This window comes from Juglans microcarpa x Juglans regia, chromosome 3S, assembly GCF_004785595.1.
Source record: "Juglans microcarpa x Juglans regia isolate MS1-56 chromosome 3S, Jm3101_v1.0, whole genome shotgun sequence".
In the NCBI taxonomy this organism is placed as follows: domain Eukaryota; kingdom Viridiplantae; phylum Streptophyta; class Magnoliopsida; order Fagales; family Juglandaceae; genus Juglans; species Juglans microcarpa x Juglans regia.
In genome coordinates this window covers 24,617,643-24,641,367 of record NC_054599.1, presented here as the reverse complement: position 1 = coordinate 24,641,367, position 23,725 = coordinate 24,617,643, and the positions used below count along the sequence as shown (strand labels likewise).

Below are 23,725 nucleotides of genomic sequence, written 5' to 3'. Positions count from 1 at the left end.
CTTTTACTAATTATGTCCAAAGAATTAGATAGATGCCAATTCTTATTGTATTAGAAATCGATCCCTAGGTTTTCCAGCAGGTGCCTGATTCTTCTAGGATAATGTTCCCCACTCGATTGGCTACTTCCGGCCTCATTATTAAGGTATTATATTTCAGGGCCACATTTATAATATATATTCAAAGAATAAACAAAGGATATATTCTCCATTATGGAAAGTTTACGAACCAAATTAATAAAGATGGTAATTATTATTATACGTCACGCATAAATTGAGATATTCTATGCGTGCTTCCACAACTGCATTGAAATTTCAATCGTCCCAAGCATATGCATGAAAATGATGAATCTAGAATCTGTTTAGCAGCACAATTGTTTTAAGATATTCTCAATCTGCGTACTTCAATTCATTTTTATTCATAAATATTATTTACAAACTATTTATTATTATTACCAGCTCATCTGAGATACTCTTAATATCCAAATGGACCCCTAATCTTTTCTCGTTGATATATGTTAGAACTTTATGATTCAAAGATATCTTAATTAATTAAATTACCCGATTGAGTTAAATAGTTCAATATTATAGAGGCCGGACAAACCCATCATCACGTAGATTTTGCAGCAATGGATAGTATGTTTAGGTAGGGATTGATGTTCTCGATCCTAAGTTAGAATTTAATGTTGTGTCTATCTGTTTTTGTATTAATGAACGGCCTGCGTTCATATCTTGACAGATAGATACTTTATATATGCTGCAATTTAATTGGTATAATGCTAATAAAACAATAATTTAAGTTATGTAAAAGTAATTACTAGATTAAGAAACCATTTAAAGTACTGGACAAGTAATATTCGTGTTCGTATATATTCTTAAGCAAGAAATGACCCAATATGCTCAATGTCTATGCTTCCTTTCCTTGTTGACGTGGAGATTCCCATGCACTCTCCCACCATCTCCATGCCATGGAGCCCCCAAAGTATAAATATTCCCTGCAATTGCTTCAACCACAAGCCAATACATTCATAACCCCAATGATTTTGGCATCTAACCACTTTTCAGTTCTCGCCCTTTATCTAACATAAACCATGGCTCTAAACACAACAGTACTACTCCCTTTAACACACACACACACACACACACACACACACACACACACATATATATATATAGCCTCACTGATCCATTTAAACATAGCGAATAGCGCGCGGCCCCCAGGTGCAGGGTGGTTCTTAGCTTTTCAGGGATCACACAAAAACCATGAAATACAATGAAATATCCCACATCAGCCACCCCCAACACAATCTCAAATTTGAGTACTCAGAATTTCCTTTCAAGTGTGATGGGTGCAAGGAGGTGGGCATAGGCTCGCGCTACAAATGTGCCATTTGCAACTTCGATCTCCACATGCACTGTGCTGTTTCTTCCCCAACCATCTACCACCCTTTCTACACGAAGTGCTCCTTCCAGTTCCTCCTTCGCCCGCCGGGCAATATCTCGCGCTTTTGCAATGCATGCGAAAAGAACGTAACGGGTTTCGTGTACCACTGCAAGGCGTGCCAGTTTGATCTCCATCCATGCTGCGCCAAGCTCCCTATGGTGCTCGACGATGGGGAAGTCAAGCTCGATCTGTATAAGAAGACGAGCGCAGCCTGCCACAAGTGTGGACGGAAAGGGCGGAGCTGGAGCTATAGATCTAGGTGCAAGAAATACAATTTGCACGTGGCGTGTGTGAGGGAGATGCTCATGGAAAGTTGGCCGGATATATATGTTGGAGGTGGAAAAGGCAGGAACTTGGAGACAAGAATTCCTAGCCTTAAGAATACGCTTCAGAGCCACCACCATAAGAGAAAGGGTAAGGTGGAAAAGTGTTGTGAGATGGCTGGATTGGCCTTGCAATTTGTTATATCAGCAGTGCTGGGAGATCCGACAACTTTGATAGCTGGCGTTATAGGGTCTTTGATGTCACGAGGATGATGTCCTAATTTGGTTTGGGATTTCGCGATGTTTGGTGCATACATATGTTCGTGGGGTTAGTTTGTTGTTGATGCTGGTGAATGATCTGGATGATCAGGGTACGTATAATATAGTGGACAATGGTCCTGTACATGTACATGTACGTACCTAAAATGTTATATATGTATGATGCCCAAGTTTCTCAAAATAATTTCTTTTGTGAAATGTAATTATATATGCTTCGATCGATACTTTGGATATGAGACGACTAAAGCAAGAACAAGCTCTTCTCAGATACAGCGGCTGCCCTACCCTACACATTTTTTGGAATTTGAAAGGAAAATGATCTTTCGACACGAGGAATTTCAAACCCAAGTTAATCAAACTGATCAATGAGTTACTTTTCGTTAGAATGGAATTAGTACCTTTGTCTCAGAATAGACGAAACTTTGAAAATGACGCGCATTGGCTCACTACTTATCACAAATCCCAGGTTCCCCTCTCATTTTAGGCCCAGCAAATTGGCCTAGATCGAGAAGCTAAGATACACACACGACACTTGAGGAATTTATAAACCAAATCCAAACTGTTATCTAAAATCAAAAGGCACAATGATCAAAACTAACGTACGTCAAAACTCCTTTTGAAGATCAACAGTACCCATTTAGATTTGGATAATATGGATATATATGTATCTAAGCATACATAAGTTCACTGAATACCACTTTATAATTTAGACCTGAATACTGAATAGGAAGGAATTCAGGTTTTGGCCGTCCTTTTGGCTAATTAATTTATATTTTGTGTAATCCATAGTATAGTCATGGTCCATTTATTTCTTTCTGCATGACACGAATAAGTTAACTCACACGGGTAACCTCACTCCAAACCAACCAACCACTTAATTCTAAGCATCCACGTCGCTTGCCTAATTAACACTGATTACACCTTTTAGACTACTTTAGGGGAAACTAGAACATCGCGTATTAATTTAATTACGAAATTAGCTAGCTTAATTGGGAGAATGCAGGTTAAATCTCTGCGGTAGTGCATGCGTTTGGCATTGATTTGCAGCAGTAGTACAGGAGCTGCTGAATCAGATTGTTAATTATAATTTTCTCAGACAAAGAAGACATGTTTTTCCATCCAACAACTAATTTTAAGAATTTAATAGATTTACTAGTTTAAGTAGTTAGCAAATGACTAATCAGAATCACGGCCAAGATGATCAGCTTCAACTCGATCGTGTTGAAAGAAAGCTTGGTCCATAAAATATAAGAAAATATGCTTATGATATATTTGGGGGAAAATCAAAAGGTGAGGAAGAAGACTACCTAGCTAGAAGTTCTTCTAGATAGAAGACCGAACTACAGTTCTTATAAAAGAAGTCAAGCACGTGTAGCACGCTAGGTAGGGGCGTAGTAGCATCAACATCATATCAAAAAAAAAGAGCGCTTTGCGGCTTGGGATTTGTCATCAGGCGGACTCTTGAAAAGAAGCATTCTGGGTTTTTTGTTTGTTTATTATGAGTACGTACTTGTTTTTCGTGTTTCGGAATGGGGGGGGGGGGGGGGGGGGGGGGGAGGGATTGTTTTGGCCTTTTCTTTTGTGTTGGATTGAGTTTATCACTTTGGAACACACACGAATGATCCCTTTGAGCGTAGTCTTGAGTTCCAGAGTTATTAAATGGCTCTTTAAACCTCCATCGCCATCACAATCACCATCGCCTACCCAAAAAATTCCAGAGACATCAAACGCACCATTACCAATATAATTACTCTCATCTCAATCAGCTAATTAATTATTAATGTAAGATTATAAAAAAAATATCTATTTATTAACGTACGTCGTACCCAATATTATATCATTGATGTGGACGTAAATGATTTGGAGCGAAGGAAATAGCGTTGATTACGCACTTGTGCTGTCGTGGGACGGTCAATCATTAGTCCACAACATTCTTTTCACATGCTTCTTTTCCTCATCTTTATATCTCTCAAATTCAGACAATTACCCTCACTCTCCATCGTCCCAAAGCGCGCGCGCGCACACACATACAGCGAGTTATAAATGGGTATATGTGCATCTGGTGCATATGAAAGGAAAGTGGGATAGCCCCGTTCTGGCCATCCACCGCCAAGCTAATTGACTTGGATGGAAAGCTCCAAGAGTTCAGACACCAAACCATAGCCGGACGCATCCTCTCCCACAATCCCAACTGCTTCCTCTGCTGCTCAGATTCCATGTACATCAACTCCAGCGTCCCTCTCATCCCCAAAAATGAAGAGCTACAGCTGGGACAAATTTATTTCCTGTTACCACTCTCCAAATCCCATGTACCACTTTCTCTGCAAGACTTGTGTGCACTAGCCATCAAGGCTAGTTTGGCACTTGCTCATTCAGACCCTGCGTCTATGAGGTGCACATTTCCTTCTAATATCTGAAAACTATATTTTTGTTAAGAGTAATCACAGAGATTGAAGATCTAAATCCCAAGACTGCAGCCTCACCATCAGCTCCCCAGATTGCAACTCACACTTGTCAAGTTGGGAAAGAGTTGAAGATTCATTGCATAATTCACTCAATGTCAAGAAATACCAAGAGAGAAAGCATCATAATCCCTGATCAAATCATACAATGCACATTTGTTGTCGGTTTTGTAAATGCGTATATGTATCACTTGTAATTTGCAACCTTTCCCTGTCTCTCTTGTATCTCTTTTATAAGATGGTATTTATAAATTATAAGAGCGCATGTGACAAAAAAAATGTATGTGACATTAATAATTGTCATTCTCGTTTTAACGAATCACCATAGGATAAGATCATTGATGCATTTTTATATCTTTAAAATTAAATGGAAATACTCAACACGGGTAATGGAGTAGCTGGGCAACCTCAAGATTAGTTAGGGCTTTGTTCTCAGACATCTGGAATAAAAAATAAAAATATTAAATGACTTATTAGAGATGAAACGTGTTGCTGAGTTGGAAATGCGATTTCTCAAGCAAACCATCTGGATTTGGCCTGTGTACGACTAGAATCGTTGGATCAGGAAATAGGGGATTCTGCAATTTGCGTCTTCCAAAGCACATATCGCTAATAACAAGAAGTGATGACAACCGTAGGCCGTTAAAGAAAAACTCGATACACCATTTCACGAAGAAATGTAATACACAAAAAGGCGAATGAAAACTGAATTAACCACACCCATAGTTTACATCCGGTTCTGCAACAACTGATGAGAATGGCACTTCAACTCTCTGTTTTACAAGACACCGAGCTTCCCCATTTTCCATCACTAGGACTCTTCCAGGTGGACAACGAAGATCAAATCTCCTTTCCTCAGCTGCTGGTCGCTGAAACATTCCAAAAACCTTGAAAAGGGCATCTTTTTTCGCAAAATTATGCCCAAAACCAGACAAGCTTAATACAGATACCACACCAATAAGAGTAAGTACTGTCTTGCCTGTTGCACTGATGGAAAAACCCAACCCTTTCCTTGAACCTTGGGACCCGTTTAGCTTTTGATTTCTCTCTAGTTTGCTGATGTTCTTCACTTCATTTGATGGATCACCGGTGATTGTTCCATTTCCTACAGACTTACATGTGGAAGGGAACTGTGGCAGGTAGTCATTCTCTAGGTAAAGGGAGTTCTTTGGAGGGCGGCTTGGATATGGAGGAAGCAGGAGATCATTGCTGTGCTCTACCGTTTCACAAGCAAAAGCACAAGCTTCATGTATCACTTCCAAATCCTCCCCTTTGTACTCTTTGAGCTTATCAAGTAACATCTTTCGGCTGTTTTCAATCTCAGCAAGGGCCAATTCTATTTCGTATCGTTGTTGTTGTTGCAAAGTCTAGGCATCAAAGACAATGGTTAAAACTTAAAACTCCAAACAATTGTCCAGATCAATTTATTAAAATCACATTTGTTTACATTGTACAAATATCCTTTCACTATAGTGATATGGAGGTTTCATATTGGACGAATGAGAACTTTCACCATAAATTTAATAATAAAAAGAACATATTCCAGAGTAAAATGAGCTTGTATCCAGTAAGGCTAGTAAACCTGCCAAGGAGAAGGTCTCATGTTCGGCTCATGACAACTTTTATTGTAGCTTTGACAATATAACGGACGTATGTTGGCATCAATTGAGCTGTTATCCACTAAGCCAGCTCAGGAAGGGATATTCAGCCGTGTGAAAATGATGAGGGGCAGGGTGTGGAAGAGATCGAGCATCCATGAATCACTGCTGCCAACAATTTGACAAGCTAATAAACATGTGAGGCTAATTTCTGCTGAGCAAGTATGCTACCTAAGGGATGATAAATACAATCACAAATTTAATATGGGTACTTTTCTGAGCATTCTTAGCCAGAACACCTGTGCAACAACTAATTTTGCATAAATCTGTAATGTTGGATACTATCCGTGAGTCAGTGTTGATGTTATTCGGCTCATTTATTTTTTTTAAAACTGATCTGGGCTTGGGCCGTGGCCCATTATATTTTCGTGCTTAAATCACTCCAATCTCTAATGCTTCAGACTTATAGGAGACTAAGTAGACATGATCATAACGTGAAAAATCATCTATAAATGTGATGAAGTAGACACTTTCGTGCCTTGCCCCCACACTCATTGGACCACAAATATCTGAGTAGACTAATTGCAATAGAAAATATGTCCTAGTGGCTTTTCCAAACGGTTTTCTTTTCGTTTTTCCTATAAGATAATGTTCACATGTGGGCAATATGACCTTAGCGAGATTGCCTATCAGACATTCTCTAGCTAACCAAGTCATTCTTTCTTACCCTATATGGCCAAGCCTAGCATGTCATTTATATGAATCCAAATTATCAAATGCAGAAAGAAAAATAATAGACTCATTCATATTTGAATAATCCATATCCAATATCATAAAACTGTCTGATAAAAAGGCACAACCATAAAAAACATTACCCAAATAAAAGGAAACACTATTGTTTTCAAATACAATCCGAAAACCAAGTTTTAACAAAATAACTATAGAAAGTAAGTCTCATCAGATCTCGGGAGCGTATAGCACATTGTGGAGAAATAGAGTGCAGCCACCTCGCAAGTCCAACTTGCAGGTACTAAGTCCCAGCACCTCCACGCTAGCTCCATTCTTCACCTTGATATCACGACTCCCAGCTGGAATACGACGATACTCCACAAAACCAACTTGATCTCGCACTACGTGTTCGGTCGCTCCTAAATCAACAGTCCACACAGGATAGGAATGAGCACCCATCACATGACTAGTTACAAAAACAATGAGAGAAATGTCAGAGTGTACCTTCTTCGGCTCAGCGCAGTTACGAGCGAAGTGGCATTTCTTTCTGCAGTTAAAGCACTCTAATTTTGACTTGTTCTTCCCGTACTTGCTTCTCTTACTGCGTTGAGAAATTCCTAACACTTTCTTCACCTATCCAGCAGCTACCCCTATCTTGGACTTCTTGCGCTTAGGCCTATATGTCTTGCGCAAACCAAACTTAACCATATAGGCCGAATGTTTGGACTTAGCAGCCTCTAGGCGCTCAACCTCCAGCTTCCAAGTGACGCAAGACATTATCAAAATCTTTGATATTCTCATTATGCGTCAAATTCTTGCTCATATTCTCCCAAGAATTCGGTAGTGAGCGTATCACTGCTTGGACTTGTTGTTCATTAGTCAGGTTGTTTTCTACCGTCTTAAGTTTGCAGATCATAATAGACATAGCCCTAAGATGTTGCCTCATCGTGTGGTCAAAGTGCATCTTATAGGGATCAAATCTCATGGTCAATCCACGTAACATTGTGGCTGAAGTTTCCCCAAACTTCATTTTCAAAGCTTGCCACATTTTTTGGGCAGTGTCATAGGTTTCAAATTCACACGAGATCATTATACATACTGCTCAACATGATTATAAGCGCACACACCTTTTGATCTCTCATATATATATTTTTTAGATTTGCGCGAAAATTAGATTAGAAATTAATAGTTAGATATTGTGGCGTAAGAGATGATTAAGAAGTCTAGTGATTTTTTTATCTTGCGACATGTTTGTATTATTTTTTTTCTAACTTGGATGGATGTGATAGATTTCTTAGGTGTGTGTGTAATATCTATTCTTTACGTATTGTAGTGAAATGACATTCAAGAGTACAGTTGCCGATTTAAACAAATGGGAGAAATTAGATGGTGAGAACTATGATATTTGATATCACAAGACCCAATATGTCTTAGATGAGCAAGAGGTCTTGGAGGCTTTATCTCACTCTCTTACTGAGCCCGAGAAAAGGGACTCGGACCAACACAAGATAGATCATCTAGCTTATACTGAATGGGCTATGAAGAATCAGTAAGCATGCATAATCACGTTGAGCAGTATGCACAATGATCTCATGTATGAGTTTGAAACCTATGACACTGCCCAAAGCATGTGGCAAGCTTTGAAAATGAAATTTGGGGAAACTTCAGCCACAAGGTTACGTGGATTGACCATGAGATTTGACTCCTACAAGATGCGCTCTGACCACGCGATGAAACATCATCTTAGGGCTATGTCGACCATAATCTGTGAACTTAAGACGGCAGGAAACAAGTTGACTAATGAACAACAAGTCCAGGTAGTGATACGCTCACTACCGAATTCTTGGGAGAATATGAGCCAAAATTTGACGCATAATGAGAATATCAAGGATTTTGATGATGTCTCGCGTCACTTGGAGCTAGAGGCTGAGTGCCTAGAGGCTGCTAAGCCCAAACATTCGGCCTATATGGCTGAGTATGTTTCTCGCAAGGCATCTAGGCCTAAGCGCAAGAAGTCCAAGATAGGGATAACTGCTGGATAAGTGAAGAAAGTGTCAAAAACTTCTCAGCGTAGCAAGAGAGACAAGCTTGGGAAGAACAAGTCAAAATTAGAGTGTTTCAACTGCAGAAAGAAATGCCACTTCGCTCGTGACTGCACTAAGTCGAAGAAGGTACACTCTGACATTTCTTGCATTGTTTTTGTAACTAGCCATGTGATGGTTGCTCATTCTTATTCTGTGTGGACTGTTGATTCAGGAGCAACCGAACACATAACGCGAGATTGAGTTGGTTTTGTGGAGCATCGCCAGATTTCAGCTGGGAGTCGTGATATCAAGGTGGAGAATGAAACTAGAATGGAGCTGCTGGGACTTGGTACCTACAAGTTAGAATTGCGGGGTGGCCATACTCTATTTCTCCACAATGTGCTATACACTTCTGAGATCCGATGAGACTTACTTTCTGTAGTTATTTTGTTAAGACTTGGTTTTCGAATTGTATTTGAAAACAATGGCGTTTCCTTCTATTTGGGCAATGTTTTTTATGGTTGTGTTTTTTTATCAAATAGTTTTATGATATTGGATATGGATTATTCAAATAAGAATGAGTCTATTGTTTTTCTTTCTGCATCTGATAATTTGAATCATATAAATGGCATGCTAGGCTTGACCATATAGGACAAGAAAGAATGACTCAATTAGCTAAAGAAGGTCTGATACGCAATCTCACTAAGATCATATTGCCCACATGTGAACATTATCTTATAGAAAAAATCAAGAGAAAACCGTTTGGAAAAGCCACTAGGGCATCTTTTCCATTGCCATTAGTCCACTCAGACATCTGTAGTCTAATAAGTGTGAGGGCAAGACATGGAGGTGTCTACTTTATCACATTTATAAATGATTTTTCACGTTATGATCATGTCTACTTAGTCTCCCATAAGTCGGAAGTATTGAAATGATTTAGGCGATATCTCAGAATGGTTGAGAATCAGCTAGACAAGAGTTTAAAAACTCTAAGAACTGACTGAGAACGAGAATATCTCTCTGAGTAATTTAAAAGGCTCTTTGATGAAAAAAGAATTAAAAGACAGTTGACGATATCAAGTACGCCACAATAAAATAGCGTGACAGAAAGGAGAAATCCAACACTACTTGAGATGGTTAGGTCAATGATGGCGCAAGCAAATCTACCAATTTCTTTATAGAGGGATACATTTTTTACTACTGTCTACATTCTTAATCAAATGCCATCCAAATCAGTATCTTCCACCCCATATGAATCATAAACCGACGAAAAACCCAATTTGAGTAACTTGTGGCCATGGAATTCAACGAGTTTTGTTCACAATGTTTATCATAAATATGGGAAGTTAAGCCCTAGAGGAAATAAGTGTATCTTTATAAGGTACTCAGAACACTCAAAAGGCTATGTGCTAATAAGTGAACAATCTGATGGAACTATTACTGAGATTGAGTCACGAGATGTGGATTTCATAAAGGATGAATTTCCAAGTAGGGGTGAGGTTGATAAGAGTTTGAAACTCCATGAGATTGTGAGTTAAGAGAAAGGTGCTCCAAGAGGTTTAGTTAAGAATGAGGAAGAAATTCCTAAATTTCCTACAAATTGTGAGAGTGACTTGTCTCCAAGTGAGAGCACACCACTTGTATATCAACCACAACAACCTCAACCGCGTAGAAGCACGCGTGAAAGTGTTCCCAATCATCGTTTTGAGATTGAAAGTGAAGCTTTTATGGTAGCTCCGCATGATGATGATGAGCTTAGAACAATTCATGAGGCTTTCTCGTCTTCTGCTAAAGATGAGTGCTTGAAAACACTAAAAGATTAGATAGAGTCTATGAAGACAAACCAGGTCTGGGATCTGGTAGATCTATCGTCAGAGCGCAAGGCTTTTGGAAACAAATGGATTCTAAAGGTAAAGTGCAAGTCAGACGGATCAATAGAAAGGTACAAAGCTCGCTAATGGCGAAAAGATATACCCAAATAGGAAGGTATAGACTATGAGGAAACTTTTTCACCAGTGGTGAAGTTGCTTCAATTTGCCTGATTCTAGCTCTAGTAACATACATGGATTTGGAATTCTATCAGATGGATGTTAAGACAGCATTTCTCAATTGAGAACTAGATGAGGAGATCTATATGGATTAACCCATGGGCTTTTTGGTCAAAGGTCAAGAGAGCAAGGTGTGCAAGCTCAAACGATCTATATATGGCCTAAAGCAATCATCTAGACAATGGTATCTCAGATTCCATCGAGTCATTCTCTCGAATGGGTTTACGATAATCACGGAGAACCATTGTGTCTATGTTAAAAGGTCTAAGAAGAGTTTCTATCATTCTATGTTGATGACATACTACTAGTTAGAAATGACAAAGAGTTGATAGTCACTACAAAAGAATGGTTATCCTTCAATTTTGAGATAAAGAATATGGGTGAAATATAATACATTTTGGGAGTTAAGATCTATAGAGATAGATCAAAGAAACTTCTATATTTGTCTATAAGTCTCGAGCACTTCCAAATGAGTGAATGTAAACCCATTAACACCCCTATTGCAAGAAGCGAGAGCTTGCCCAAAGAGATGTATCCTAAGACTCAAAAAAAAAATGGAAAAGATGGCTCATGTCCCTTATGCTAATGCTATGGGTAACCTGATGTATGTAATGATATGTACTCGACCAGACATATACTATACAGTTGACTTGGTGAGTAGATTCCGATCTAACCCCGAACGAACTCACTAAAAAATAGTCAAAAGGATTATAAGATATCACAAGGGAGCTGCAGACTATGTAATGTGCTATTAAGATTCAGATTTGCAGCTGAGAGGTTACAGCGATGCTGATTAGGGTAGTAATCTAAATGAGTGCAAATCAACCACTAGGTATGTCTTTCTACTCAATAATGGTGTCATTACATGGAATACAAGAAACAACCCTATATAGCATTATCCACCATGGAAGTAGAATACATAGCTTCTTCAGCAGCAATTCAAGAAGTTGTTTGGTTACAGAGGTTCCTCAAGTATTTAGACATTGGCAAGGATACTTCAGATCCCGTGACAATATTCTGCGATAGTATAGCAGCTCTCGCATATGCTAAAGACTCAAAGTATCCTAAAAGAACCAAACACATAGATATCAATTATCACTACATCAGAGACATGGTAGTGCAAAATGAGGTGGTCTTGAAACACCTTTCTACAAGTCGCATAGTTGGTGATCCCTTGACAAAGCCTATAGCAAGAAAAGTTTCTGAAGCTCATGTTAGGAATCTAGGACTGCGTAGATTGAAAATGTAATTTGTGTTTTAATTGACATTGAGATGTAAACTTTCATTTGAGATATTAATGCAATATGATTCAGTTCTTGTCTTTATCGTATTGTTTTTTATACACACAAAAGATATGTCAACAAGCTTAGATCGGCTCACTCACACAAGCAATCGCATCTGGCGCTTGAGTAGCGATTAGAGATGAGACATTGTGTCCCTAAGTACTTATCCAAAGAGATAAGTAGGTTGATACAAAGATATGTCGCCTTAATGGAAGCTAAGATGAGGTTTATTGAAAGGACCATGCATGGGTAACCCCACAATCCATGTAGCCTGTGGTTAACTAGATGTAAGATCCTCTTTGACACATTGAAGGCGAGCAAATGGAGGAACTTGAATTAGACGCTTAAGGAACGGCTAGACTAAGATTTGTACGGTGTTGATATAGACATATGCTCTTTAAGGAAGAGAAATCCACCGTAGCATGTCTTCATGCTACATGTACTTATTCGACCAAATGAGTACGTGAGTAAATAGTTCCCTTCTTTCTCACTGTGCGAGTCTCATATTAAGTGTCCTTTATTTACTTTTGACTATGTCATAAGATGGAGGTTGTGATATCTGCTACTTTGGCATGTTATCTATGGCCATAATTGATACGGTCTAAAGAGGCATTGCTGGAAAAGCGGTTCAACCAAAGTTAAATGACACGAGGGCAAAGGAAAGACTATTCGATATCGTATCTTCGATGGTGTTTGCCGACGTCGAACTATGACGTTACACATTAGTAGCAACTAAGATTGTGAACACATTGAAATGATTTGGAGGTAGTCAAGTATTGTTCTGAGTTTTTTGAACTCGAGATTTCAAAAATGCTTGATCTGATACAATTGAATGAGTCTAAAACATAACAAGACACATTAGGGATGTTACTATATTAGTCTTCTTAGGAAGAGATTTGGTGTAATACTCCCACCTTTTTTTTATAAATGTGCTTGATGGTCGCACGACATATTTACTTGTATGAACAAGTTGAGAACATTAGATAAATGCAGACCTGAGATCATACTCACTGTGTGCGAGTAGGAGATGTTAGATGGAGGGGCGCCCACGTGGGCAGACCCCCTCAGTTTATTATTGGAGCATTCTAAATAGTGAAATCTTTGTCTCTTTGTTCTTTCTTAAAATAATATTTAAGTTGTGGATGTATTGAATGTTACTCTAGTTTATACTATGTAATACACTTCGTCACTAAAAGGAGATGCTTGAGGTTTGCTAAACTAGATAAACTTGTGGAGCAACAGCAACTCAATAAACAGTGCTTGAGGTAATTCCGCTGTGCTTTCTAACAATTACCATACTCAATTCTGCTATGGACAACTGACGCGCAAAACCGTGGGGTAATCAAAGCCACGTCAGTCAATATATTAAAAAAAAAATCGTCAATTCCTGCAATTTGCTCCTATTACCTTTTCATTTTCTCTTTCTCCATCAAAAGCTCCAGAACATAATGCTTAACCAGAGTTGAATGAGGACAAGGGCGAGACAACTTTTAAAATCGCATTATGTTTTAAATTCTCTCCCCATTGTGTTTTGCGATTTTGCTCCCATCACATTCTCATTTTCTCTTCCTCGTTCTGGAGCCTTTAAAAGGTTTGGAAAAAAAAAATGGTCTGGAAGAAAAACTGCGATTTTGGGTTTGCAATGTTGCTCCTATCATGGAAGAAATTCAAATTCTTGGGGAGAAAATTCTCTGACGCCCATTCTCTTCGGAAGAGCTCCTTCCGTATCATGTTAGAAGAGCTTCTGTGAACTTCTAGACGATTTTTATAAGCACAAAGTGTTTTGGGTATACTGTAAAAATAAGAACAAAAAATGCAAGCATAAACGAGAGAATATAGGCGATGAAAAGCTGGGGCCTTCCATAACTTGTCGGCGTTGTCTGTCACCAGGGAGGAGCTTCTCGGACGATGGCATGGCTGGATCCGACGAAAGTCGGACTACTCGATGCCGACGTCGACCCGGTTCGTGAAGATCATTCCGTTGCAGCACCCCAGCACGTCGCCGTCGTCTTCTTCTTCTACTTCATATCCGATTGCAGTTTTCTCCAAGTGGACGTTGAAGCTGTAGAGCATGACCTGGGTCCCAGTAGATCGAGCTCTTCCTTCCCTGCTACTGCTGGGACTTACAAATGAGAAAAAAAGGAAAGACAGAAGAGGATAGAAACGTCGTCGTTTCTATTTGGCCACGTGGGGTGTGGTTTCCCCACAGTTTCTCAGTCGGTTGTAAATAGACTTTCTCTATTTCAATTTGAAAACATTCCTCAATGTTAAAATTATTTTTGGAATATATCAAAGTAGCAAGAACAGTCCAACCTCTGTGTTTGAAGCTTTGCCAGGAAGCTTCTACTTGTTGAAGCTTTGCTCTATAGAAAGAACTTGTATAATTTAGGAAGAGGTTTTGATTGATCAACCGATATGCCCTTAGGCACGACCAATCATAACATAGAAATCACACTTAGAAAGGGTGGACAATTAGCTAGAGCAGATATGGAGACCAGGAAAGAGTAGTATTAGTACTATGGCAAACAAAAAGACATTCTTTAACCCCATTTCACACGCACCCTAAGCCACAATCATCAAACAAGTTCAACACAAAAATTAGAGCAACCTCAAAACCAAGCACTCCAAATTACGGGCAACGGCCCTTTTGCCCGATGGCACCTCCACCCATCTCCTAATAAGGGTCAGTTGTGGTGTGACATCTGAGTGGAATCCCTCTAACCCCATTTGCCGCCGGGGGTGGGAATCCAAATTTAGGGTTTTTGACAGAAAACCATTACCAATAAAAGGGAAGTTTGAGGCCTAAAAAAAAACCTGCAAGGAAGAGAGCTGGGCCTCAAGGGATTCGAGGGCGTTGGAAATGTTCAAAAGCGTCTCCATTTCTTCATCTTCTCCTTCTTTGTCTCCATCTCCATCTTCTGGCTCGGGCCCATTGTTTGGAGTAGCGGCTGCCATGTGGATGCAATTGCTGATTCTGAAACGAAGTTCTGTGGTTCTTGCCATCACTAACCCAATTCCCTCTTCCTCCATCGCTCTCTCTGAATGCTTTGCGTGTAGTTTTGCGGAACCGTCACTGTTTCAAATCCAAGAGTTTTTATTTTGGGAGCGGCGAGTAAATCCAAAAGATTTTAATTTGAAGTGAACGTGTCTCTTTCACTCTCAGCAGATTTCCCGCTCAGTTTCTTTCCTAATTTGCTTGGGCAGTGATAGTAAATGAATGGTATTTTCCAAAACAAAAACAAAAATTGCACCAAGCCAATCCAAATCCAGAGCCGCCTGGGCTGTTGATTTGGACTCCTCTGTCACGGTCCCCCTCCCTCTCTTCCCAAATTGAGAAATCCCGCAGTTTCTTTCGGAGCTTATGGTTCAAACTAATAAATCGAGAGAAATTGTTCATCCTCTTTTCAACATTGTTAAGATAATACACAGCCGAGTTATCTTCCTCGCACAAAAAGGACGTAGAATTTACAGGGAAATACCGTAATCAAATTCAAAATCTTCATTCTTTCACATTACATGTGTAGAACAGACAAAAAAGCCAACATAAGATGACAAATCTGAGAAATTCAGGACCTCATCTGTCTCCATCGGCTAAACTCCGACCACTAAACCTCAAAAAGCAGTTCCACACGGAATCTCACAGTAGACCTATAATATTCTACGAAGCCAAACTGATTTATTTCCTTTATTTATGCAAAACATGGAACAGACAGAAAGAATACTGTTTAAACTAAGCATAAAATAACAGATTCAGCAAAATTGCCTTTACTTACAGCATCCAAAACTATGAAAATATCGCAGATGAGGATGTATAAGAGGGTTCCTCAAGAATTCATGTAGATGAATTTACATATCTATCGCCCACAAAAGCCCTATATAAGGCTATATACAATTTTGGACCTTGAAAAGAGGAAAAGGAAAGATGCAGGTACAAGCTGGATCTCCCAAATTTCTCTTCGAGAAAATCACAAGAAAAGATATTCATGAAGCACAAGCCAAAAATGTGGGGATAATGCGATAAAGTTTAAGTTCTTGGGTGTTATGATCGAGAAATGATCAATCCCATTGAAGTAAACATGGGCTTATGTTAAAGCTGTACACCTGTTGGATTTAAATGAAGCCTACAACTATCACATTCAGTTCCTGTCGATGACCTCTGCTGGCATGTTTAGATCAAAAAGGCCACCTCCAACGCCATCCTTTCTAGCACGCTTCCTGGAAGAGCATCCGCTCTCATCAGAACAACCAGAGCCTGAAGGTCGATCAGATTCTGCTGTCCCATCAAACAGTTGAAGTATCAGAAAAAATCCTTAATATATGTTATGATAAAAAAAAAGGTTCCATACCCAAGCTTTTGAATATCACATTATATGAATCCAACAAATTTGGACATATAAACCCAATCTTACAAATTTTAACCATAACTGTACATAAATTTGGCAGTAATTTTTTCTTTTTCTCAAATAAGGATGGTAGTTTATCATCCCAATAATAATTCATCAACTCTAGCAAAATAGAGGAAAATAAGACCATATCAGTGCATTTAAATAGAATTAGTCACCAGAACATTTCCTACAGAATAAATCGTCACAAAGTTCTGAGTACTTGGGCATGGATGTCAAATATCATGATAAACCTTATCAAGTCTACAGAATTACTTCCTGTGTACATGAGCCCTGCCTATTTCATTCATATCAATAATATTTATCTCTTACTTATAAAAAAAAAAAATCTACAGAATTACACTAAAGTCAGAGCAAAATTATTGTTTTGTCCAGATTAACTTATAAGTTAATGTCCGACCACTATGCATATATGACTCTCATGATTAAATAAAGCAAGGCTAAAGATCGACGTGGTAAGAGGAGAAATTAGGCGGCCCACATTTTTTTTTTTAACTCACATAATTAGAAAGAAGTTTTTTTAAGGAAACAAACCTTCTTTTTCTACAACGAAATAATAAAGGGAGATCAGAAAAGAAAAAATTTACTGAAACTAAAAGAGCGTTTGCGACATACCAAGTTTCTGATAAATGCAACCATCAGCGAAAATCCATAGTCACATATCAAGTTTCTGATAAACCTATTAGAAGGGCTCGCGTCAAAGATATAACAGATGCTATGGTTAAGAATACTAGAGATGACAAGCAATGATTTCTAGCAACAGATCACACCATTTGACGATAACGATAACTTTTATCAGTAAACACCATTTAACAGTAGCAATATAGACTGGGAAGGTGCCACAATTACTCTAAGTGATGATTATATGTCCCATACAGTTCCTATTCGCCTCTAAGTACATTTTATAAGGATAACAAAAAAGAAGGAAATATCTAATCCATTTTACCGCTAGCCTCGCGGTCCGAAGGTAGATAGTTGTCCCTATTATTGGATTTCCAGCAAGCAGTAAGTTCTGATGCCCTCTCAATGCCCTTTGATTTGTAAGGAGCTATATTGTGGTTACCAAATTGGAGAGAACCCAACAAATCATTTTCAATGCACTCATACCTGGAAGAGATTTTGTAAATGCATGAGTTTCAAAAGTCTCATATAATCAAAGCTTTTGTGACAGCAATGCAGATACTCACAATTTGTGACAGAGAGTATCTGTGATCACTGACAGGTTGATGACTTGCATCCTTATCTCCATAACTTTATCCTCACTATACTGATCAAAGGGCTCCTCCAAAATCTTGGAAAGTTTCTCAACGTTTGCCTCAAGCTGCTGCTGCTGATCCTCAAATAAATGCTGTTTTATTTCACTTTCTTCCTTCGTCATCTCATCCTTGAACAGCTCATCTCCAAACATATAAAATGCAAATGGGTATGAATATGAAAGAACACGCCTGGATCTGAAAAGCCTGTAGAGCCCATTATTTACCCAGCTAAAATCTCTTAGCCTTGAATCTCTCTCTTCTGTAATTGACACCCTCTCTTGTATGGTCTCTTTCAATTTACTTTCTTGCTTGAAAGAGTCTGTGTGAGCTCTGTAGCGGTTATAATAGTGTATATATCGATAGTGATCCCGCTTTGCACGTTCTGATTTTTTCTCTCCATCTACTTTAAAGCGACCACAACTGTGGCCAGTTATACTTGACCAAGTATGATCTCGGCCAGTGGCTCCGCCACACAGCCAACTGCATAAAAAAAGAAGCAGGAAAGCACAAAATTGCATCAGCATTAGTAAAGAGACATATCAATAACTAAGGAAAGACCAAATGCGGTGGGAATTTGGTGTATTTGTGTTTTTGTGTGTGTGTGTGTGTGTGTGTGTATTGGGGGCTGGGGAAGAGAAGGACAAAATTTATCCAACCAACCCTAGCATAAAACCTCCCAGTCAATGTCACTAAAGAAAATTACAAGCTCTAGAGAGAGAGTGTAATCAAAATAATAAAGGTTTTCATAAGATGGGTGACAAAGCAAAATAAAAATGACAGGTAGAAGAGATGATGACCATATGAACCCAAACCAACATCAAGAAGCAAAGGGATTCATTCCTATTCGACCATATAACCAAATCCTTGTTTGGATTCAGAACTCACCTCAACTCATCTCATCCAATCATTACAACTTTCCCAAATTCCCACACAAAATATAATTAACAATTCAACTTTTTCAAATCCCAAAACATTAATAATATTAAAAATAATATTCTAACAATATTTTAAACAACCCATCTAAAATCATCTCAACTCATCTCTGAATCCAAACGTGGCAAAGTCAGTCACCTTAAGCTATACATAGTCAGATATTTTAACAACTGTAGGAAAGAAAAGAGCCCTCACCAAAATGCTTGGCCACAGATACAGCTCACGAGGTTGCAACCACCATTCTTCTCTACAGGTTTGTGACACTTTGGACAAGGCTGTGTATGAGCTGTTATCCAATTAACTGTCTCTGATTCATCACGGCACTTCTTGACCCAAAGCTGCCACATTACACATGAACACGGCGAGTGTGCTTCTGATAAGCAACTGAAACAAAACTGCAAACCACACGAACATTCTACCTCACAAAACTCGTCATCCTCAATGCGTATTGCGTTCCCACAATGTGGAGCACTTGGGCACCATTTAACTCTCTTATTATCTTCAATATATGACTCAAGAAGAAAACGATCAAACTTCTCCGCCATATCAGGATGCCTTTTACTGACTAGATTTCTAACAACAGCTTCATCACAAATTGAATTGCATTTATGCGCCATGCACCTAATGCGCCTACTCTGACCCTCATTTATCTTCACCATAAAATGCTGTGTCCAACCTAAAAAGATGAAACATCACCATAAAAAATTAAATCTACAATAATTATTGCAATGTGGAGGACAATAACTAATAAAAACTCATGATAACACAACCATCAAGTATAACCACATAGGAGACATCCATAAAACCCAACATGCTAACACATTGCAGTATTACAACTCTTCAACAAGTAGACAAGGGCATGTTTGGATGAAAGGAGAACAAAGGAAAGGAGAGGGGAAGAGTAACGACCCACAGCAAAGCCCAAACCATGTATCAGTTATAACTTATACTTCAAAAAAAACTAGTTAAAGCTACCATTGGAGCTCTTTGGAGTCAAAATAAACTGCAAGACCTTTTCCCACAGAAGCAATATGGGATCTCATTTACCATCATTCTTCAACTTAATTCGAGGTGTTACACTCTCCCCTACGCAAATCTCTAACATCCCACTCTTTGGGTTTTTTATTTTTTATTTTTAAGGGAGAGGCTTAGGGGATTTGTAGGGGTAAAATACCAAACAAAGCCCCTTTTCTTCGCTTCACACGATTGGGAAAATTTGAAGGGAGAGAATATTATTGAATAATCCAATGCTCACCCTTTTAGCCTTAATAATTTATTAATATTTCAGCAACTTACCAACAAACACTTGTCACTCATCTCTCCCTGTTTTCAATTTGCACAATACAATATCCTTTCCATTCTACAACCAAACAAGGGGAGTGATACCTATTCCCCTCAGCCCTTCTATAATTTGTTAAAACATTCAAACGTGATAAGGGAGGGCCTTGTCCCTAATCCTCTCATCACATCCCCCTCCAAAAACTCCTATGCATAGAGTAAAACTCAATTAGATAATTCAGCAAATATAACAAAGACTATACAAATTCAGAACAAACTACACCATCATACAAGATATGCAAATAAAAGGTAGGGTGCTTACAGCTGTTGCAAAAACAATGGCCGCAGTCCACTCTTGTAGCCTCACCACCAGGTACACCCTCCATGCAAATGTCACACATTACTATGGAATGCAGTGATGAATCAAGATCTTGATGCCCGACCACTGTAACACCTGCTTCGGCAAATAAGCAAGCCTTCCCTTTCTCTACAAGCACTGCAACCAACCTCTCAACATCCCAGCGGTAATGAATAAGTAAAGTCCTGGCATGATGCTCCCTCAGAGATAGCATTTCCATTACACTACGCAAATCCTCCCTCTACATCAATGCATTCCAACTCAAAAGAATCAATACTATAAAACCTTAATAAGAATATATCTTTCGGAAAATAGATCTATAAGGATAATTTTTTTTTTTTTACCTGTGCAGCCAAAAGAGATTCTTTTGTAATTACCTGCGAAAGCGAAAATCTTCAGATAAATATGGCAACTTTTAAAATAAATTCCATGACTAAAAGAGCATGAAGACAAGAAAACATGGCTAATTTCCAAGTTAGTTCATAACTCAATGAAACTAATAAAATTTCTATTTGCTCCTCCAAAGAGTTTTGACCCGTCATATTAAAAAACTGACAAAAAAACGTAAATATTTCCAAAGTTTTAGGTGCAACTAGCTGCAGAAACTTCAAAAGAAAACATCCAGAATACCATGTACAATGGAAAAGCAAAAATAAAAGCATAAACATACCCAGGAAAATGAAACCTTTATCAGAGTATAATACTATAATTAGAGCAATTTCAAACAAAATCCAGCAATTCCCCCCCCCCCCCCCCCCCCCCCCCCCCCCCCCCCCCCACAAAAAAAAAAAATCAAGCTTCAGAATTTCAAACAAAATCCACACTACTATGATCGATATAGCCCGAACATCAGCAATTCCCGGTCCCACACATTAAAAAAATCCACAGACCGTGCAAACCGAACCAAAACTGGCATAAAAACTCGCCCTTTAGAAGGCAAAACAGAAATAAATGAAAATACCCAATTTTGATGTTTCAAGAACTTTTTTTTTTAAAAAAAAAAAAAGAAAAGAAAAGAGATACCTTAGTTGTGGAACCCTTGGGAGGGGCACGCTGAAACTCAGGCTCCTCGTTCTCGATTTCGTCGAGCGAATCCCGATCGGAGCAATAATTGTCCTCGTCGCTGGCACAATCCTCCATCGACAGCAATAATGACATCGATAATTATTGATAACAAATATTATATAAACAACTAAATTACGATAAACGAATGAATAGATGTATGTCTGCGCCAATTGAGGCGCCGATTCGAATATTCACTCGGATCGGGTGACCGGATGGGTGGAAAGTTCGAATATTCCGGCGGGATCCGACTGGGGATTCGGACGAGGTTGCCGGCGATGATAATGGAAGGACGAGGCTTACAGAAGAATCGTATCCGCGTGGAAAAACGGAAAACGTCAGAGAGAAACAAAAGGGACTGGTTTTTATTTGTTTCGTGGAAATTAATCAAGTACTATTGTAACGGCGTCGTATGTTCGCCGGGGATTGGCGACTTTTTTTTTTCCTTCTGAAAAAATTAATAAAATAAAGTACAGTCGCAAGTTTCATGTAATTATTTAAAAAAAATAAGATTTATTATTAAAAAATAATTTGTTTTAATATGAATTCCGTTTTTTTTTTTTTAAATATGCAGTACTTATACAGTTAATGACTGAGATATCGTTTCGAGTGAAATTTTGCGATAAGAGTGAAAATACAGGCTTTATTTCCGCTGCATGGCTGTATTGATTAGCCTTTTTTGTAGAGTTTTTTTTTTTTTTTGGGTAGAGATGTAATGATTAGCCTCAAAAGATAAACCAATATTTGGAGAAAATTCATGATATTTTTTCCGGAGTGGCGTTTTGGATATCACTAAAAAGTAATAATATACACACACGATATATTGAATAATATATTAAATAATAATATTATAAAATGAGAATATTTTTATAAAATAATATTATTTTTATAAGATATTTAATAAAAATATCTCTAATTTAAAATATAATTATATAAAGTGTCGAAAAAAATATTATATATAAATTATTTTTCATCACTAAAATATTAGAAATAATAATTTTGTCTTTGAGTGGGATTACTCTGCCGTCCCACTCTTACCGCTGGGCGTATAGCCCAGAGTTTTTTTTTTTCCTTTTTTTTCACATTTTTTAATACATTAAATATTTTTAAAAAATAAAAAAAAATACTAATACACTTAAAATCACTTCTTTAATCACTAAATAAAAATAAATAAAAAAATTTTGACCAGCGGTCAAAGTTGGGAGGCAAAGTAACTTTTCCTTTTTTCTTTATATATAATATGTGACTCTACATGAAATTAGTTGAAAGGATCGAGTTAGGATTGACTACGTGCAAGTTTGATTTGGACTCGATTTAAAACCCCGATGCAATATTTAAGGGAAAGAGCGGTGCTACTTTGCCACCTGAATAGCACCGCTCCTTTATAATGTTAGTTAGTTTTTGTATTTTTTTTTTATTTTTTTTCATATTTTTTAATATATTTAAATATTTTTTTAAAAAAATATACCAATACACTTAAAATCACTTCCTTAATCACTAAATAAAAACAAAACAAAAAAAAAAAGAAATTTGTCAAAGCGGTATACTGTAGTGGTCAAGTAGAGGCGACAGACAAGCTTTTCTCTTAAGGGAAAATGCTACTTGTCCTGACAAATGAATCTCGAAAAATCTTTTTTTATTTATTTTTATTTAGTAATTAAATAAGTATTTTTGAATGATTTTGTAATTTCTTTTAATTGTATAAGAGTATAAAAAATGAATGAAAAAAAAATAAAAATAAAAATAAAAAAGTCAAATAGCGTTATTGACCCATCATCGGGCTACACCCTCGGGAGTGTAGCAGGACTCATATTTAAGATTAACAATTGTTGAACCCATGAACCCAGCTTGAAATTAAAATATGAGTTTATTAGGGCAAAAGAATCTGAATTTGATTTAAATAGATTGGATTAGGATTGATTCATAAGATCTGAATCTAATGAATTTATCCAAAAATGTAATAAGGTGTTTCTTTTATATATTTCTTGTGTATATAGGTTTCTTCTATTTCATTCAATAAATAAAATTTTCTTCCTTATCAAAAAATAAAAAAAATCTAAATCTGACTTGACCCGAATTAAACCTAAGTTAATACAAGATTTTGGAAGTTGTTTATTTGTTACTAATTGTTATATCTCTGGCACTAAACCAAAATGGTCGACGCAGAAAAAAAAAATTTGAGTTCTGTACAAATTCCAACCCGTCTAGGGTTGATGGAATGCTCAGATCTTGTTTGTTTTTACAATTCTTATCAACTCATCTTATCCAATCATTACAATTTTTTAAATTTTCACATAAAATAAAATAA

The 23,725-nt window shown here is 37.8% G+C and overlaps 3 protein-coding genes across 7 annotated transcripts; 1 reads left to right on the top strand and 2 right to left on the bottom strand.

The window, feature by feature from the left end:
• The first annotated feature begins 1,189 nt into the window (after positions 1-1,189).
• Positions 1,190-2,202, top strand: LOC121258380. Its single transcript, XM_041159889.1, has one exon. The coding sequence runs from the start codon at positions 1,261-1,263 to the stop codon at positions 1,975-1,977; it is 717 nt and encodes a 238-aa protein (XP_041015823.1). The 5' UTR covers positions 1,190-1,260; the 3' UTR covers positions 1,978-2,202.
• Positions 2,203-5,155: 2,953 nt separating this feature from the next.
• LOC121258377 (plastid division protein PDV2) lies at positions 5,156-15,157 on the bottom strand. Its single transcript, XM_041159887.1, has 2 exons — positions 14,942-15,157; positions 5,156-5,812 (listed from the first exon to the last, which is right to left on the bottom strand). The coding sequence occupies exons 1-2, from the start codon at positions 15,155-15,157 to the stop codon at positions 5,156-5,158; spliced, it is 873 nt and encodes a 290-aa protein (XP_041015821.1).
• A 719-nt stretch (positions 15,158-15,876) lies between these two features.
• LOC121258332 (probable E3 ubiquitin-protein ligase ARI1) lies at positions 15,877-21,777 on the bottom strand. 5 transcript variants are annotated; one of them, XM_041159822.1, is made up of 8 exons: positions 21,379-21,777; positions 20,700-20,732; positions 20,320-20,596; positions 18,915-19,395; positions 17,718-18,266; positions 17,477-17,637; positions 17,146-17,209; positions 16,260-16,397 (listed from the first exon to the last, which is right to left on the bottom strand). In XM_041159822.1, exons 1-7 carry the CDS (start codon positions 21,511-21,513, stop codon positions 17,193-17,195), a joined length of 1,653 nt encoding a protein of 550 aa, XP_041015756.1. In that variant the 5' UTR covers positions 21,514-21,777; the 3' UTR covers positions 16,260-16,397; positions 17,146-17,192. The 5 variants fall into 5 exon arrangements, with proteins under 5 accessions (XP_041015758.1, XP_041015754.1, XP_041015755.1 ...); XM_041159823.1 differs by having other exon boundaries at positions 16,263-16,400; XM_041159824.1 differs by lacking the exon at positions 17,146-17,209 and having other exon boundaries at positions 15,877-16,436.
• Positions 21,778-23,725: the final 1,948 nt, after the last annotated feature.

What these genes read in the sequence shown, in the direction of transcription:
- LOC121258332 (XM_041159824.1), bottom strand. Translation starts at nt 21,513, where the DNA reads ATGTCATTATTGCTGTCGATGGAGGATTGTGCCAGCGACGAGGACAAT. An exon ending in AATCTCTTTTGGCTGCACAG is followed by an intron (nt 20,597 to 20,699) that starts GTAAAAAAAAAA and finishes GCATTGATGTAG; the next exon opens with AGGGAGGATTTGCGTAGTGT. An exon ending in CCATTGTTTTTGCAACAGCT is followed by an intron (nt 19,396 to 20,319) that starts GTAAGCACCCTA and finishes TCATCTTTTTAG; the next exon opens with GTTGGACACAGCATTTTATG.
- LOC121258380 (XM_041159889.1), top strand. Translation starts at nt 1,261, where the DNA reads ATGAAATACAATGAAATATCCCACATCAGCCACCCCCAACACAATCTC.
- LOC121258377 (XM_041159887.1), bottom strand. Translation starts at nt 15,157, where the DNA reads ATGGAGGAAGAGGGAATTGGGTTAGTGATGGCAAGAACCACAGAACTT. An exon ending in CCCAGCTCTCTTCCTTGCAG is followed by an intron (nt 5,813 to 14,941) that starts GTTTTTTTTTAG and finishes TTTGATGCCTAG; the next exon opens with ACTTTGCAACAACAACAACG.